Below are 13,846 nucleotides of genomic sequence, written 5' to 3'. Positions count from 1 at the left end.
TCTCTCTCCTGCGTAATTTTTGACGTTTTCATTCTTTGCCTGACACCATAGCTATTTTCTGACCTTTTTCACAGTTCGCAGGCTGAAGATTCTTTTCTTGTTGCTTCTGTTTTCATGGCCTACACACGGGTTACAGAGGAGAAATTTAAAAGAACTGTTAGTCATTTTGACTTCTGGGGGGCATCAGTAAGATTGTCTGGTGACCTGGATTGGTGGCCCTCTGTTTCTGAAGTGGAATTCTAGAAGTTGGAGCAGCCAACTTTCCTGCTGACTGTCATTGGTACCACACTATTAAGAGAGGTACCACACCTTTCCCCACTGTCCTGCCCAGGATTTGCAGCGTCAATAACATGCATTCCGTGCCGACCACATGCCATGTGATCTGAATAACAAACAGATTCCACTCTCTTAATCCACTCCCCAGCAAGCACAGGCAAAGATTAAAATGCTGATGTTGCAACACTGAAGGGACACAGTCAAGTCAAGGTTCTTGTTCTAGCTATTCTGCATCTTAATATCCATGGGCTTTCTATTTCCCACACCTACACACAGTTATGGGTTTTCAAAGAGCACAAAGCAAATAAAAAGAAGAGACTATTTTTTTACATCTCTATTTACTAGTAGTTGTGGTCACACAGGAAAAAAGAATTGTTTTAATATTATCTGCCATGAAAATGTTTTTTATTCAGAAACCAGATTCTTGGGTAATGTAATGCAATAAATCTATTAAAATGTTCATATATATATTTCTGTCATTTTTTAAAAAACTTCCAACCAATGCTATTAAAGAGCAGATTATTTTTGGAAAGTTGGTGTCCTCTCACAACTTCCTTCCAGCAACAGTTGAAGTCAATTTCTACAAAACCTGTTGGTGTCTTTAGCTTTTCATTAATTTTTCAATTTCTAAAATGCGTCACTCAACACATACACCCACAGCACAATATCCAAGATGGGACAGAGCACCGGTGCCTCTTTCCCAAGGCCACCCACTCCTCAACCCACACGAGCACAGATTATTGCTGTTTCTTTCATACCCACAGGAAAGGAAAGGCTCAGCATAGGGACATCTGTAGAAACCTTTCAAAGAAAGACTTTGCTTATAATTTCATTAGTTTGTTACTTTCAGGTTTTGTAACAGGATTATCATATGTTTAGAAAAGTAATTATGGTTAAAATAGGATTAACTAATAGGATTGAGAGAATTTAAAAACCATTCAAAATAAGATTTTCACAGTTGTATTTCTATTTCTTTTATTTTTTATTTTTTAATTCTCACCCAAGGATATTTTATCCATTGATTTTTTAGAGAGAGTGGAAGGGAGGAAGGGAATGGGAGAGAGAGGGGGGGGGGGGAATTGGTTGCCTCCCTCACATGCCCTGTCCAGGGCCAGGGATCAAACCTGCAACCCAGGTATGTGTCCTTGACCTTGGGTGCATGGGGCGACACTATAACCACTGAGACCACCGGCCAGTGCTGTTTCTATTTCTTTATTTGAGTAACAGAATTATCTCTTATCCAAGATGACCATTCACTTCATTTATACATGTAAGCACTAGCAACATCATAGTTATTGTAGAAAGACTTTGGGAAAAGTCATTTTCCGTTGAGCAACCATGTGGGCTACTTTTCTTTGAAGAAATGCAGTTTTAAAAGCACAAACTAAGAAACTTGATTTCCTTTAAACAAGTACTTCTGAGGACATGTGAGTTGGTTCAAATTTGGGATAGTATGAAATTTCATTCATCAACCCCACAAAGTACTATGAATGCGGAGAGTTAGATGATTGCAGGAGCATCTCATGGACATGGGGTCCTGGAAGGCTGGGAGTTGACCAGAGCACCGAGTGCAGGAGAAGAGGAAAGTGGTGGGAAGACTTCGGAGGTGGGAAGGCAGAGGGAGCAATAGATACTTAGAGACTGAGCACAGCCGAGACTACAGCCATCAAGACCTCCTGGGGAGACATTTTCTAAGCCCCCTAAACTTTCACTAATATTTTACAGGCAGCTGGCAGAAGCATTTTTAAAAGTGAGATATAATAAGCAAGATGAAATTTTTATTCCAAGTCAAATGAAAGAAAAAGAAGGTAGAAAAATGACTGAATTTCAAACGCATATTGACACTGTAAACCAGCATAGATGTCCCACAAATACCTGAACTGGGGTCTAAAGGGGACTTGAACCAAAAGATGAGTTTTGATCTGAGCCTTTCACTGTCTTCAATATGAGAGTCAGCCTCCCACACTGCGTATTCTCTCCTCCCAAAGTGAAGTTGTGGGTTTCTGCTTTGGCACTTCATGTTCTACAGAGAGACAAGTTTGTTTTCTGTACCTAATAGCATTCTTGATCTGTATCTAAGCTGACAGATCAACCTCACGTCACAGAGAGAGAGACAACAGACTTTATGTGCCTCTTGACATGATTCAATAGGAAGTGCACATTAATACTCCTGAAGTCTACTTGCCAAAGATAAACAAATCCAACCTGAAACAGATAAAGCCTCTGGAGCTAAACACCAGTTTGCAAGAAATACAAAGACCAGGGAAAAAATAGCAACATATCAAATCCAAGGAAATCCAGAATGTGACAAGCACTACAGGACTACAGACCCAGCTTCTTCGGTAAATAATTGCAAGGAAAAAAGAAGGGAAGGGAACCTACAGATTTTTTTAATATATACATTTTTTGTTGATAGTATTACAGATGTCTCCCATTTCCCCCCTCCTCCAGCCCTGCCTCCTCGCCCGCCAGGTCTTCACTACCTATTGCCCGTGTCCATGGGCTATGCATATAAGTATATAATTCTTTGATTTGTCTCTTCTCATCCCCCACAACCCCACATCGAGGTATGTCAGTCTGTTCCATGCTTCCATGGGTCTTATTTTGTTGGTCAATTCATTTTATTCATTAGATTGCACAAATAAGTGAGATTATGTGATATTTGTCTTGGTGTTTAGCTCAGTTTGGCTTATTTCACTTAGCATAATATTTTCAGGTCCGTCCATGCTGTTCCAAAGGGTAAGACATCCCTCTTTTTTACAGCTACATAGTATTCCATAGTGTAAATATCTCATAGCTTTTTTATCCATTCATCTACTGATGGGCTGTTTCCAAATCTTTGCTTACCTACAGGCTTAGCAGACATAGTAACCAAATGCACTGTGTACATTGATTTAGATTCTGATGTGAACAAACTATAACAAAAATTTATGAGAAAATTAGGTAAATTTGAATACTGACTAAATATTTAATGATATTAAAGAATGACTGTTAAATGTGCCATAGAAGATATTAGTAATATTGTAAAGCAATAGCAATCATTATGGTGGAATTATATAATACCACAGACTTTGCATCTAAGTAGTCCAAGGGGGAGGGGAAAGCTGTGGGCGTGGGGGCAGCAGGAGAAGGTTGTAGATGAAATAAGACTGGCCATGTGTTGACTGGGTAAGGGGTGCCTGGCAGTATGTTATACCATTCTCTCTACTTCTGTATGTTTGAAAATATCAATAATAAGTTTTTGTTTAATGAATATGTAACAACATAAAAAAATAACAAAATTTCCTCTAGAGAAGACTTTTGACATAGACATCACTAATTTCTATGTGTTTTCTAATTTACACAAGAAAATCATTAACATGTTGCTTATTACACAGATAACAGTGCATAAAAAGTAATAATAAAAATGACCAAAATACTAACAAACCAATTGAAGAATCAACATAATTTGTGAATAAATAATTTACAACAAAGGATATACAAATGAATCTTAAGCGTTATGTTCAACCTCACTTATAGTAAGAAAAATGAAGGTGTGAGGTGATATCTCATTGTGGTTTTGATTTGCATTTCCCTGATGATTAGTGATACTGAACATCTTTTCATGTACCTATTGGCCATCTGTATGTCTTCCTTATAAAAATGTCTGTTGATATCTCCTGCCCATTTTTAAATCGGGTTGTTTGTTTTGGTTTCTATGAGTTATTTATATGTTCTGGATATTAACCACTCACCAGATATATAATTTGCAAATATTTGGTATGTTGCCTTTTAATCTTGTTGATGGTTTTCTTTGCTGTACAAAAGATTTTTAGTATGATGTAGTCTCACTTGTTTTTGCTTTTGTTGCCTTTGCCTTTGGTATCAAATCCAAAAAAATCACCAAGACTGGTGTCAAGGAGAGAGTAAAGAAAGAACTAAAATAAACAGATACAGACTAAAGAAAGAATTATAGCAAAAATGTCCACTATGAATTTTCAGTTCTATTTCTTCCTTTAATAGGAAAGGGGGGGGGTGATGTTGGGAAGTAGAAGAGGGAAGCTATCAACAGAGCAAATACAATCAAACTGGCCCATCAAAGTCTGGTAGCTGGCAATCTTTCGCATCTTCCCGTGGCTCAGTCTGGCTACAGCGGGAACTCCTTTTAGAATCTCTGGTGCCTGAAACTTTCTAACACACGGAAGGGGCAGTTAACCTTGTGACATATAACATAAGATTAGCACCTGCTGCTTAGAGAGAGCACTGTTTTCTTATTGGTGTGTTGTACAGATTTCCAGCCTGACTTCTCAGATGCTGACGGTTGGTTCAGCATGGATCAGTAGCAGCTTCCAGTCATTTCTCTGCCATTGTACAATGTTTATCAGCTCATTTGCCTCTCTTTATCGCCTTTTATGGCCTTTTCCCACCTGTAAAATGGGGTAAATAAGCTTTTACTTCATAGGAGGTAGGGAAGACAGGGGATTGCAAAAATTAGTGTTTTCACTAATCGTCTCATTGTACTTCTACAAACAAGTGACTGCTATCTTCTAAAGAAGACAATTTGCCTTTTTGGTCTAGCACCCACCTCCAAAACTTCAAGGCCCCAGGCAAGAGACAGTATACTGTTCACTGTTTACATTGTTTTCAAGGCTGACTAACTTCAACACGGTGCTCACAGAATCCAGACCTGTTTTGTTGCTGGGGAAATCCCCCTCTGCACAGGTGTGTGTCTGTGTGATAACTCAGATATCCCTGCATGCCTCTCTGGATTATTAATAGACCCTTTGTTTTGGGTGCAACAGAGAGAGAAGACAGCACAAGTTCGCTGCTAGAGTACACCAGGATTTTCGAATGTCCCCGGAGGAGAGGAAAATGTGAGTATTTTGAAGAAAGAGGGGAGAGGAAGGCACAATCTAGCTTATAAACAGACAAAGGAAGCTGGTGAACCCAGGCAGGCACTGGGAGCTCAGAGATATCTTACAAAACAGGGCAGGGCCCCTTGAAGGGAGTGTCCCCCTCAACCACCCCACCACGTGAAAGCCATTATCCTCCTGTTAGGTTGCTTGCGGATCTAACACATTTCTCATACTTTCAGAGCTGGGCATTAGATGCAGCATCTAACTAATGTTACGAGAAAAAACTGAAATATAAAAATGAGATACACACTGCAAAACTATGAGTGCATGAGTAAGGCAATAATGTCCCCCACACACAAACTAAAAGAAGAGAGTACTTTAATGAAAGTGTTGTATGACTTTGAAATCTTATTAATGTCTTTCATGTTATATTGTCCTTTCATTTAAAAAAAACAAAAAGCCATCTGGCAAGCTCAGTGTCGTGAGAAGCCGTTTTACTAGGCTTTTAGCATGACTCAGCACAATTCCAAATACTTTGGTCCTAGCACGAACCACTCTCCCACTGCAGTTAACTAGACAAACGACTCTCTTAAAATGAGGTTTATAAGCCCATTTAAAGGGTAATAACATGTTGCCTCCCTTGGTTGAGACTTTCATCCTGATGGAGGCTATAGTACATCCTCAAAATAAATAACCCAGGCTCCACTCACCTCGCAGTGCACACAGCAGGCCAGGGCTTTTATTTTTATTTTTTTAATATGTTTTTATTGATTTCAGGGAGGAAGGAAGTAGGAGAGATAGAAACATCAATGATGAGAGAGAATCATCGATTGGCTGCCTCCTGCACGCTCTCCACTGGGGACCGAGCCTGCAACCCAGGCATGTGCCGTTGACCAGAATCGAACCTGGGACCCTTCAGTCTACACGCTGATGCTCTATTCACTGAACCAAACAAGCCAGGATAGGCCAGGGCTTTGAATGGCTCACGTGAGGCAGGGCATGGAAGAACCCACCTGCCCCCTGTCCCCCCACCCCCAGGAGCTGCCTTGTGGTGGAGCACATGCACCAAAGAAGTCAGGGGCGGGGGGGACTCTGGTCCTCCTACTCCTGTGGAAGCAGAGAGGGAAGCAGACTGGGAAGAGGCCAACAGAAGAAAAACACATAGGCCTCATGTTCCCTGTTCCTCATCGTCTACTCACATCTCTACAGTTAAGCAGGTTCTTTGTCTCTTTGTAAGTTATGCCATCCTTTTATTATATCCCTATTTACAGTTATGTTATTAACTTGTAGATATTTTCCATTTTGAGGTAATTAGAAAAACAAAAGCGAACATGCTGTGTATGTACTCGTCTGTGAAGCTCATGTTAAATATGTAGGGTTGGGAGGAGTGGAATAGAGAGGATTCCCCATATTTCTCCTAAGGAATGGTTGCCCTTTGCTGCCCTCCTTGCCTTCCGCAATAGGCAGACATAGAGGGTAATCAATGAGATCTGGGCAACAACCATCACACAACTGGGTTTTATGCTACAGACACATGTCGTCCAATACAGTAGCCACGGACCATGTGTAGCTGTTATATTTAAGTTAATTGCAATTAAAAACTCAGTTCCTCGGTTGCACCAGCCGCATTGCAATGCTCAGGTCACATGTGGCTTGTGGCTACCATATTGGTCGGAGCAGACACAGAACGTTTCATCATCACAGAAATTCCTGTGGATCACCATTATTATAAGCCTTGTTAATCACAGAAGGCTTCCTCCTAGCCTTCTCATGTCACCCTCAACATCCCCTATGAGGCGGTGAGATTTGCTGAAAGCAGGAATGGTGTTTGGTGTCACCTCTAACTCCAGCTCCTAGTCCAGGGCTATGCAAGAGGAGGCCACTCACAAAATACATAAATGATACGATTATTCTTTCTCTTTGCTCCCATAGTAGCTACTTATCTTGGTCACAGCACTTTCACACACTCCCCCACCACCCAAAGGTTTTTATTGTTTTAATTGAGATATAATTGACATATAACATCACATTAGTTTTAGGTGTACAATGTAATGATTTCATATTTGTCCTGGTATACAGTGTGAAATGATCATCACAATAAGTCTAGTTAATAGCATTATCACACATAATTTAAAAATTTTTTCTGGTGATGAGAACTTTTAAGATCTACTCTTTTAGAAACTTTCAACTATACAACACAGTATTATTGACTAGAGTTATCATGCTCGGTATTACATCCCCATGGCTTATTTTATAACTAGAAGTTTGTACCTTTTGACAACCTTCACCCATTTTGCCCACTCCCCAGCCCCAGCCCCTGCCAACCACCTATCTGTTCTCTGTATATATGAGGGGTTTTGTACTTTCCGTATATAAATGAGATTATATGGTATTTGTCTTTCTCTGCCTGACTTACTTCACTTAGCATAATGTTTTAAAGGTCCATCCATGTTGTCATAAATGGCACGATTTTTTCTTTTTATGGCTATATAATATTCCATTGTGTATATATACCACAATTTCTTTATCCATTCATCCATTAATGGAAACTTAAATTACTTCCATATTTTGGCTATCTATAATAATAAAAGCATAATATGCTAATTAGACCAGACGTCCTTCCAGACAAAGCTGGGGCTGGAAGGAAAGCCTGGGTCCTGGGTGCCTGCTGGTGGCCGGAGGGAAGCCAGCCTGGGTCCCAGGTGCCAGAGGGAAGCCGGTGCCGGCAGCCAGGGGAAGGAAGGCCTACTCTTGCATGAATTTTGTGCATCGGGCTTCTAGTTGTAAATAATGCTGCAGTGAACATGGGGGCATATATCTTTTCCTGTAAGTGTACATTTCCCCCAACAGTGCACAAAGGTTTCTTTTTCTCCACTGCCTATTATTTCCAACAACTGTTATTTCTAAGAGAAAGTTTATTTAGAAAGTAGCAGAGGTAGAAGAATTGAGCAGTAGAAGAAATGGACTCAGGAAACAAGTTACAGAGGGAAAAGAAGGGGCCTTGGAGCTTAAGAGAGAGAAGGGTATTTCTTGTCTTTTTTTATGAAATAGTCATCCTAACAGGTGATATTTCATTATAGTTTTGATTTGTATTTCCCCGATTAATAGTGATATTGTACACCTTTTCACTCATGCACCTGTTGATCATCTGTATGTCTTCTTTGGAAAAACATCTATTCAGATGCCCTGCCCATTAATTTTAAAAATATATTTTATTGATTTTTTTACAGAGAGGAAGGGAGAGGGATAGAGAGTTAGAAACATCGATGAAAGTGAAACATCGATCAGCTGCCTCCTGCACACCACCTACTGGGGATGTGCCTGCAACCAGAATTGAACCTGGGACCCTTCAGTCCACAGGCCGTCGCTCTATCCACTGAGCAAACTGGTCAGGGTTCCTGCCCATTTTTTAAAAATCACTTTGTTTTTGGCTATTGAGTTATATGAGTTCCTTGTATAATTTGGATATTCATAATTTATCAGATACATGGTTTGCAAACATTTTCTCCCACTCATTAGGCTTCCTTTTCATTTTGTTAATGATTTCTTTTGCTGTATGGAAGCTTTTTAGTTTGATGTAGTCCCACTTGTTTATATTTGCTTTTGTTGTCTTTGCTTTTGGTGTCTCATTGATTTTTACTGATTTAAAAAGTAATACAGAAAAAACTGAGAAAAAAATAAAAATCAAGAGGTAATACTCCCACATATAAATAGCCACACTTAACATTTTAGAGTATTTTCACCCATTAATTTAACAAATGGATCTTTTACTGTATAGTGAGGTATAATATGAGGTATGTACTGAGGTATAATTTGCTACAGTAAAATTCACCATTTTCAGATGATGTCTGTATGGTGTCTGGCGACTGTAAACACCACCACAAGCAAGGTACAGAACATTTCTGTCAGCCCCCAAAGTCCCCTCCTGCTGCTTTGTGGTCAAACCACTCTCCCCGCCCCGCCTTTGGCAGCCACTGATCCGGTCCTGTTCCTGTAGTTTTGACTTTTCAAGAATGCCATGTAAATGGAGTTATGCAGTAAGTAGTGCTTTAGTCTCACTTTCATTTAATGTAATGCTTTTGAGATTCACCATGTTGTTGCATGTCTCTGTTCATTTCTTTTTATTGCTGATTACTATTCTATTATATGGATGTACCACAGCCTGTTTATTCATTCATTAGTTGTTTTGGGTTATTTCTAACTCTTGGCAATTATGAACGGACCTGTTATAAACATATGTATATAGGTGTTTATGTTTGCATATGTTTTCATTTCTCTGGGGAGAATTCTTAGGAATTAGATTGTTAGTCATATAGCAAGTATATGTTCAATTTGATAAGAAACTGACTTACAAAGTGGTTTTTACCAGTTTACATTCCCACCAACATGTTGTAGTTGTCTTTGTTGTTGTTGTTGTTGTTGAGCCATTCTAATATATTTCAGTGTGTATTTAATTTGCATTTTCCAATTGATTAATGATGCAGAGAATCTTTGTATGTGCTTACTTGTTGTCAATATCTCTACTTTATGTAGGTTTAAAAATATTTTGCTTATTTTTATGGATTTTTTAGAGAGGGAGTGGGGGGAGGGAGAGGAGAGAGAGAGAGAGAGAGAGAGAGAGAGAGAGAGAGAGAGGAAGAGAGAGAGAGAGAGAGAGAGAGAGAGAGAGAGAGAGAGAGAGAGAGATTGGCACAGCACACCCGCCAAGGGATCAAACCCACAATGTAGGCATGTGACCGGGAGTTGAACCAATGACCTTTCAGTGCATGGAATGATGTCAAACAACTGAGCCACACCGGCCGGACACTATTTTGCTTATTTTTAAATTTGGTTGTTATTATCAGAAATGTGTTCTATAAATATTTTCTCCCAGTTTGCATCTGGTCTTCATTTTTGTAACAATGTTTTTTGAAGAGCAGAATTTCTTAACTGTATTCAAGAACAAAGAGATATCTCTAAGTACCCGCCATTGGCTAAATGTTGAACAGCACAGGAGATACAATAATGCTTATGTTTATACTTTATCTTTTTAACAAAATCGGCACCTATTGGTTTCTAGCCTGCTTTTCCATGATCTCATTATGAGTATTTTTCACATCATTAAATATTATTTTAAAGCATGACTTGTAAATGTGCACTCCATGGCTATATTTTATTTAACTATCTCTCTCTATTTGGGGATGCTTATGTTGATTCCAGTGAAAATTAAAACAAGAAATATATGATTACCAATCTTTTTTACATCATTGTTTACATCCCCAACCATTGTTTACATCTCCCATCATTTTCTTAGTATAAATGCTTACAATGGCAAAGCCCGGGACAAAAGCATAGCTCTTTGTTTTATAATTGTGTCTTTAAAAAGATTACAGATGTCTTGAGGCAAAGATCTAGTCTTCCCCTCCTTGTCATGCCAGTATGTGACAAACAGCCTGTCACACTGCAGCTTCTCCATATATACTTGATGGATGAATAGTTGGAGAGAAAAAGTTTTCCATTGAACTTCGTCCTCTCGTCTTCCTTTTGTGAAAGAAAATAAGAGTCCCCTGGCCATCTACCCTGCCTGCTCAGATGGAGGAAATAAGAAGGTTTTCTTCTAGGAGAAAACTTGCCAAGGAGATGCAGGTTCCCAGAGAGCGAGGTGACAAGCCCTGTTGCTGCTCAGCAACGCCCTGAAGGGGCCCCGCCCCCAGCCTGTATAAAGCCGGGTGCAGTGGGGCCGCCACAGCTGGCAGGGCCTCTGGAGCACCGGCACCTGCACTGGCACTGGCACTGGCACACGCTATGGCAGATGAAGTGCAAGTCCTGCCCTCCCCGCTGAAAGGGGGGCATCCGCCCGCAGGTAGGCTGCCCACTGCCCTCTGTCCTGCAGGTAGCAAGGCCTCAGTGCTGCTGCCCTGCCATCTATGTCTTCCTCAGAGGCCGGACAGCGCAGAGGTTCTCAGCCTGCCATTGCTGCTCTGACTGCATGCAGCTGACTTCCTGCTGTGCCTTTGATCTTTCTACGCTTGTGTGTAAACCACCTGGGGATTTGTCAGGCCCCAGATCAATTAAAACCTGATTATATATGAGAGGACAAGGGATTGGGTGCTGGTGGGAAGAGATAGGTAGCAAGGTTGGCCCTTTCCTCCCTGGAAGATGATTTACTGCCATGGAAACCTCCCTAGAGGTTCCAGCTCTAAGACTCAGGCTCCCCGAGATACTGCACGACATCTGACTCCAGAGCCCGGCAATCCAGCTTCCACAGCAAGGACAGCCACCTCCAGTCTCTCCCCCTCCTCAGGCATGTGGGCTGGGCGGCGGTGTCAGTGATGTATTTGCCTGTCAACAGGTTGAGGAGCACTTTCCAATAAGGACTCAAACACTGGAGGGGGCTGCCTGGAAACCGTAGCTATCAAGGTGCTTTGCAAAGCAGCCACAGTTCTCTCTCTCTCTCTCTCTCTCTCTCTCTCCCACCTCTTCCCCCTCTCTCCCTCTCTCCTTCCCTCCCTTCATTTTAAATGCATGCTACTTATATCAACTCTCTGGAATATGGAAATTAGTTTTATTGTACTTAACCGTATGTTCATCTAGATTGACTGAAGCATGTAGGCCTATTTTTAGCCAGTTTTATGTTCTTTCAACTGCCTGCCTCCTATTATCCTTTCCCCATTTACAAGATTTACTTATTGGTCTAACTTGGCACCTCTAGGCCAAGGTTACTTCAGTCATCTTTGCTGCAGAGGAGGATGGCGGGTATAACCTCTGCCAAGCTGATACACTGACACAGAGGTTCGGTGGTTTTCTGGGGAGCAGCCTGGCTGAGAGAGTCAGAATTTTCACTCGTTTCCAGTTCTGGGCTCCATGCCCTGCTCTCCTGTGGCAGATGCCTGACACTATATTTCATTGGATTTAGCAGTGTTTAACACTGTCTATATTTAAAGTTAATGTTGCTGCCTAATGGTCAGGAACGATAAATGCTAATTATTAGAAGAGAAGTCATCTCACAGATAATGACAAAAAAAAAAAGACACCATTCTCTTCTCACCACTTCCACCCCAATCCTTCATAAAACAGTTAAGCTAAAACCTGATTTACTAAATTACATTCACGCACAAAGGACGCAGAGATAAACCTAACCAAAGGAGCGTTCGAATGAAGCCACCAAGAACTTTCTGTCCTCACCACTAATGACTGCTAATTACTCTGTGTGCATAGCACACCAGGAATCCATCAAGCATGCCACGATGCCTCTGGCATGACAATTAATTATTAGGAACTGTGACACTACAGATAAGAGGCTTGGGGTAATTAGGATGGAGATGAAGGCAGACTTTTGCCTCCCCACTGAGAGCCAGGGAACAAGGAAGCCTTGTCCTTCATCTGGCCTCGCCACCTAGGTTAAGTCCCAACCGGTTTGCGATGGTGCACAATTTTATTTGGGGAACAACAGTAATTCCTCACCAGAATTCCATCAAATCTTCACCTGATTCTTAATAAGCAATCGACAGGTCCCGGAAAGTGGGAAGTGGGCATGTTATGACGGGGAGGATTTGACGTGGCCTTCGGAATTGGACAGACGTGGGTTGAAACCCTGCTTTCACTCCACATCTCTGAGCATCCGTTTTCTCGCCTCTAAAACAGGGAGTAATAACTAACGTGGATATTATAAGGTTGTTATGATGATGAAAGGCGATCACCTCTGCAAGGCACCCAGCACATGAATGTTAATCCCCATCAAATGCAGGCCTCGTAAAACGCACAGCCATCAGAAGACATTACCCTCCCCAATCGCAAGTCATCGGGTGTCTGAGGGCTGCTGCATTAGACACTACTGCAGTGGGCAGAACAGAGGAAAATGCATAGAAAATATACATGTGCCCGCCCCATCGCAGTTAAAAAAATGAAACCACTCGAAAGTCAGCTGGTGGTAACTCTTTCCCACCTGCATGTCGAGTGCTTAGCAGTTTCTCTCTCATGTATATTAATATAATATATTGCACCTCCATTAGCCGTGGCTATAAATTTATGCTGTGACACAAGACTACATTAAACATGAGCTGGCCTGGGCCCTAGGAAGCTTAGCTTTGGATTTTCTGCTTTTTGATTTGCCTCACTCTCAGTTTTATAAGAACCTCATCACAATGAACAGCCAAAAATGTGTGCGTAGAAGGTGATCGAGGAAGCCAAGTACATACGTAATGAATTAGAAAGAGCAGGAGTTCGTGAGTTTTCCTGTGTATTCCCTGCACTTTTTAATTCAGTTTAAGTCAAGTGAATCAGAGCCATCAGAGAGGACACCACGGAACCCCCAGAGAGAATCTGTTTTCTGGCTCATTAAAGAGAGACCGGCCCGGCTGGTGTGGCTCAGTGGTTGAGTGTCGATCTATGAACCAGGAGGTCATGGTTCAATTCCCAGTCAGGGCACATGCCTGGGTTGTGGGCTCGATCTCCTGTGTGGGGCGTGTAGGAAGCAGCCGATCAATGATTCTCTCATCATTGATGTTTCTATTTCTCTCCCTATCCCTTCCTCTCTGAAATCAATAAAAATATATTTAAAAAGAGAGAGAACGAAGTTTGGGGATTAGATCCCCAAGTGTGAAACTAATGCAGAAAGTGGGGGGAAACTATAGGGCCAGCACCATTAACAAAACAAATAAAAAAAGGGCAGAGGCTTAATTCTCTCAACTTCAGTCAGCTCAGGTCAGCTTACGGGGTTTGGTCTGTGAGGTTTGAGAGAGATGCTGGAAGACCCA

The 13,846-nt window shown here is 41.3% G+C and overlaps 1 protein-coding gene across 2 annotated transcripts in view; it reads left to right on the top strand.

Moving 5' to 3' along the window:
- Nucleotides 1-13,846, top strand: part of DAPL1 (death associated protein like 1) — a 57,487-nt gene that overhangs the window by 26,151 nt on the left and 17,490 nt on the right. The window contains exon 1 of one of the 2 annotated variants that reach the window (XM_059704367.1): nt 10,824-10,953. The exons of the other annotated variant lie outside the window; for it this stretch is intronic. Coding sequence (XP_059560350.1) covers nt 10,896-10,953 — 58 coding nt within the window. The 5' untranslated portion in view covers nt 10,824-10,895. Of the gene's footprint in view, nt 1-10,823; nt 10,954-13,846 lie in introns of those variants that run through there. 2 annotated transcript variants of the gene reach the window in all.

The sequence above is a fragment of the Myotis daubentonii genome, chromosome 7, assembly GCF_963259705.1.
Source record: "Myotis daubentonii chromosome 7, mMyoDau2.1, whole genome shotgun sequence".
In the NCBI taxonomy this organism is placed as follows: domain Eukaryota; kingdom Metazoa; phylum Chordata; class Mammalia; order Chiroptera; family Vespertilionidae; genus Myotis; species Myotis daubentonii.
This window is presented reverse-complemented; position numbering and strand designations above follow the sequence as displayed.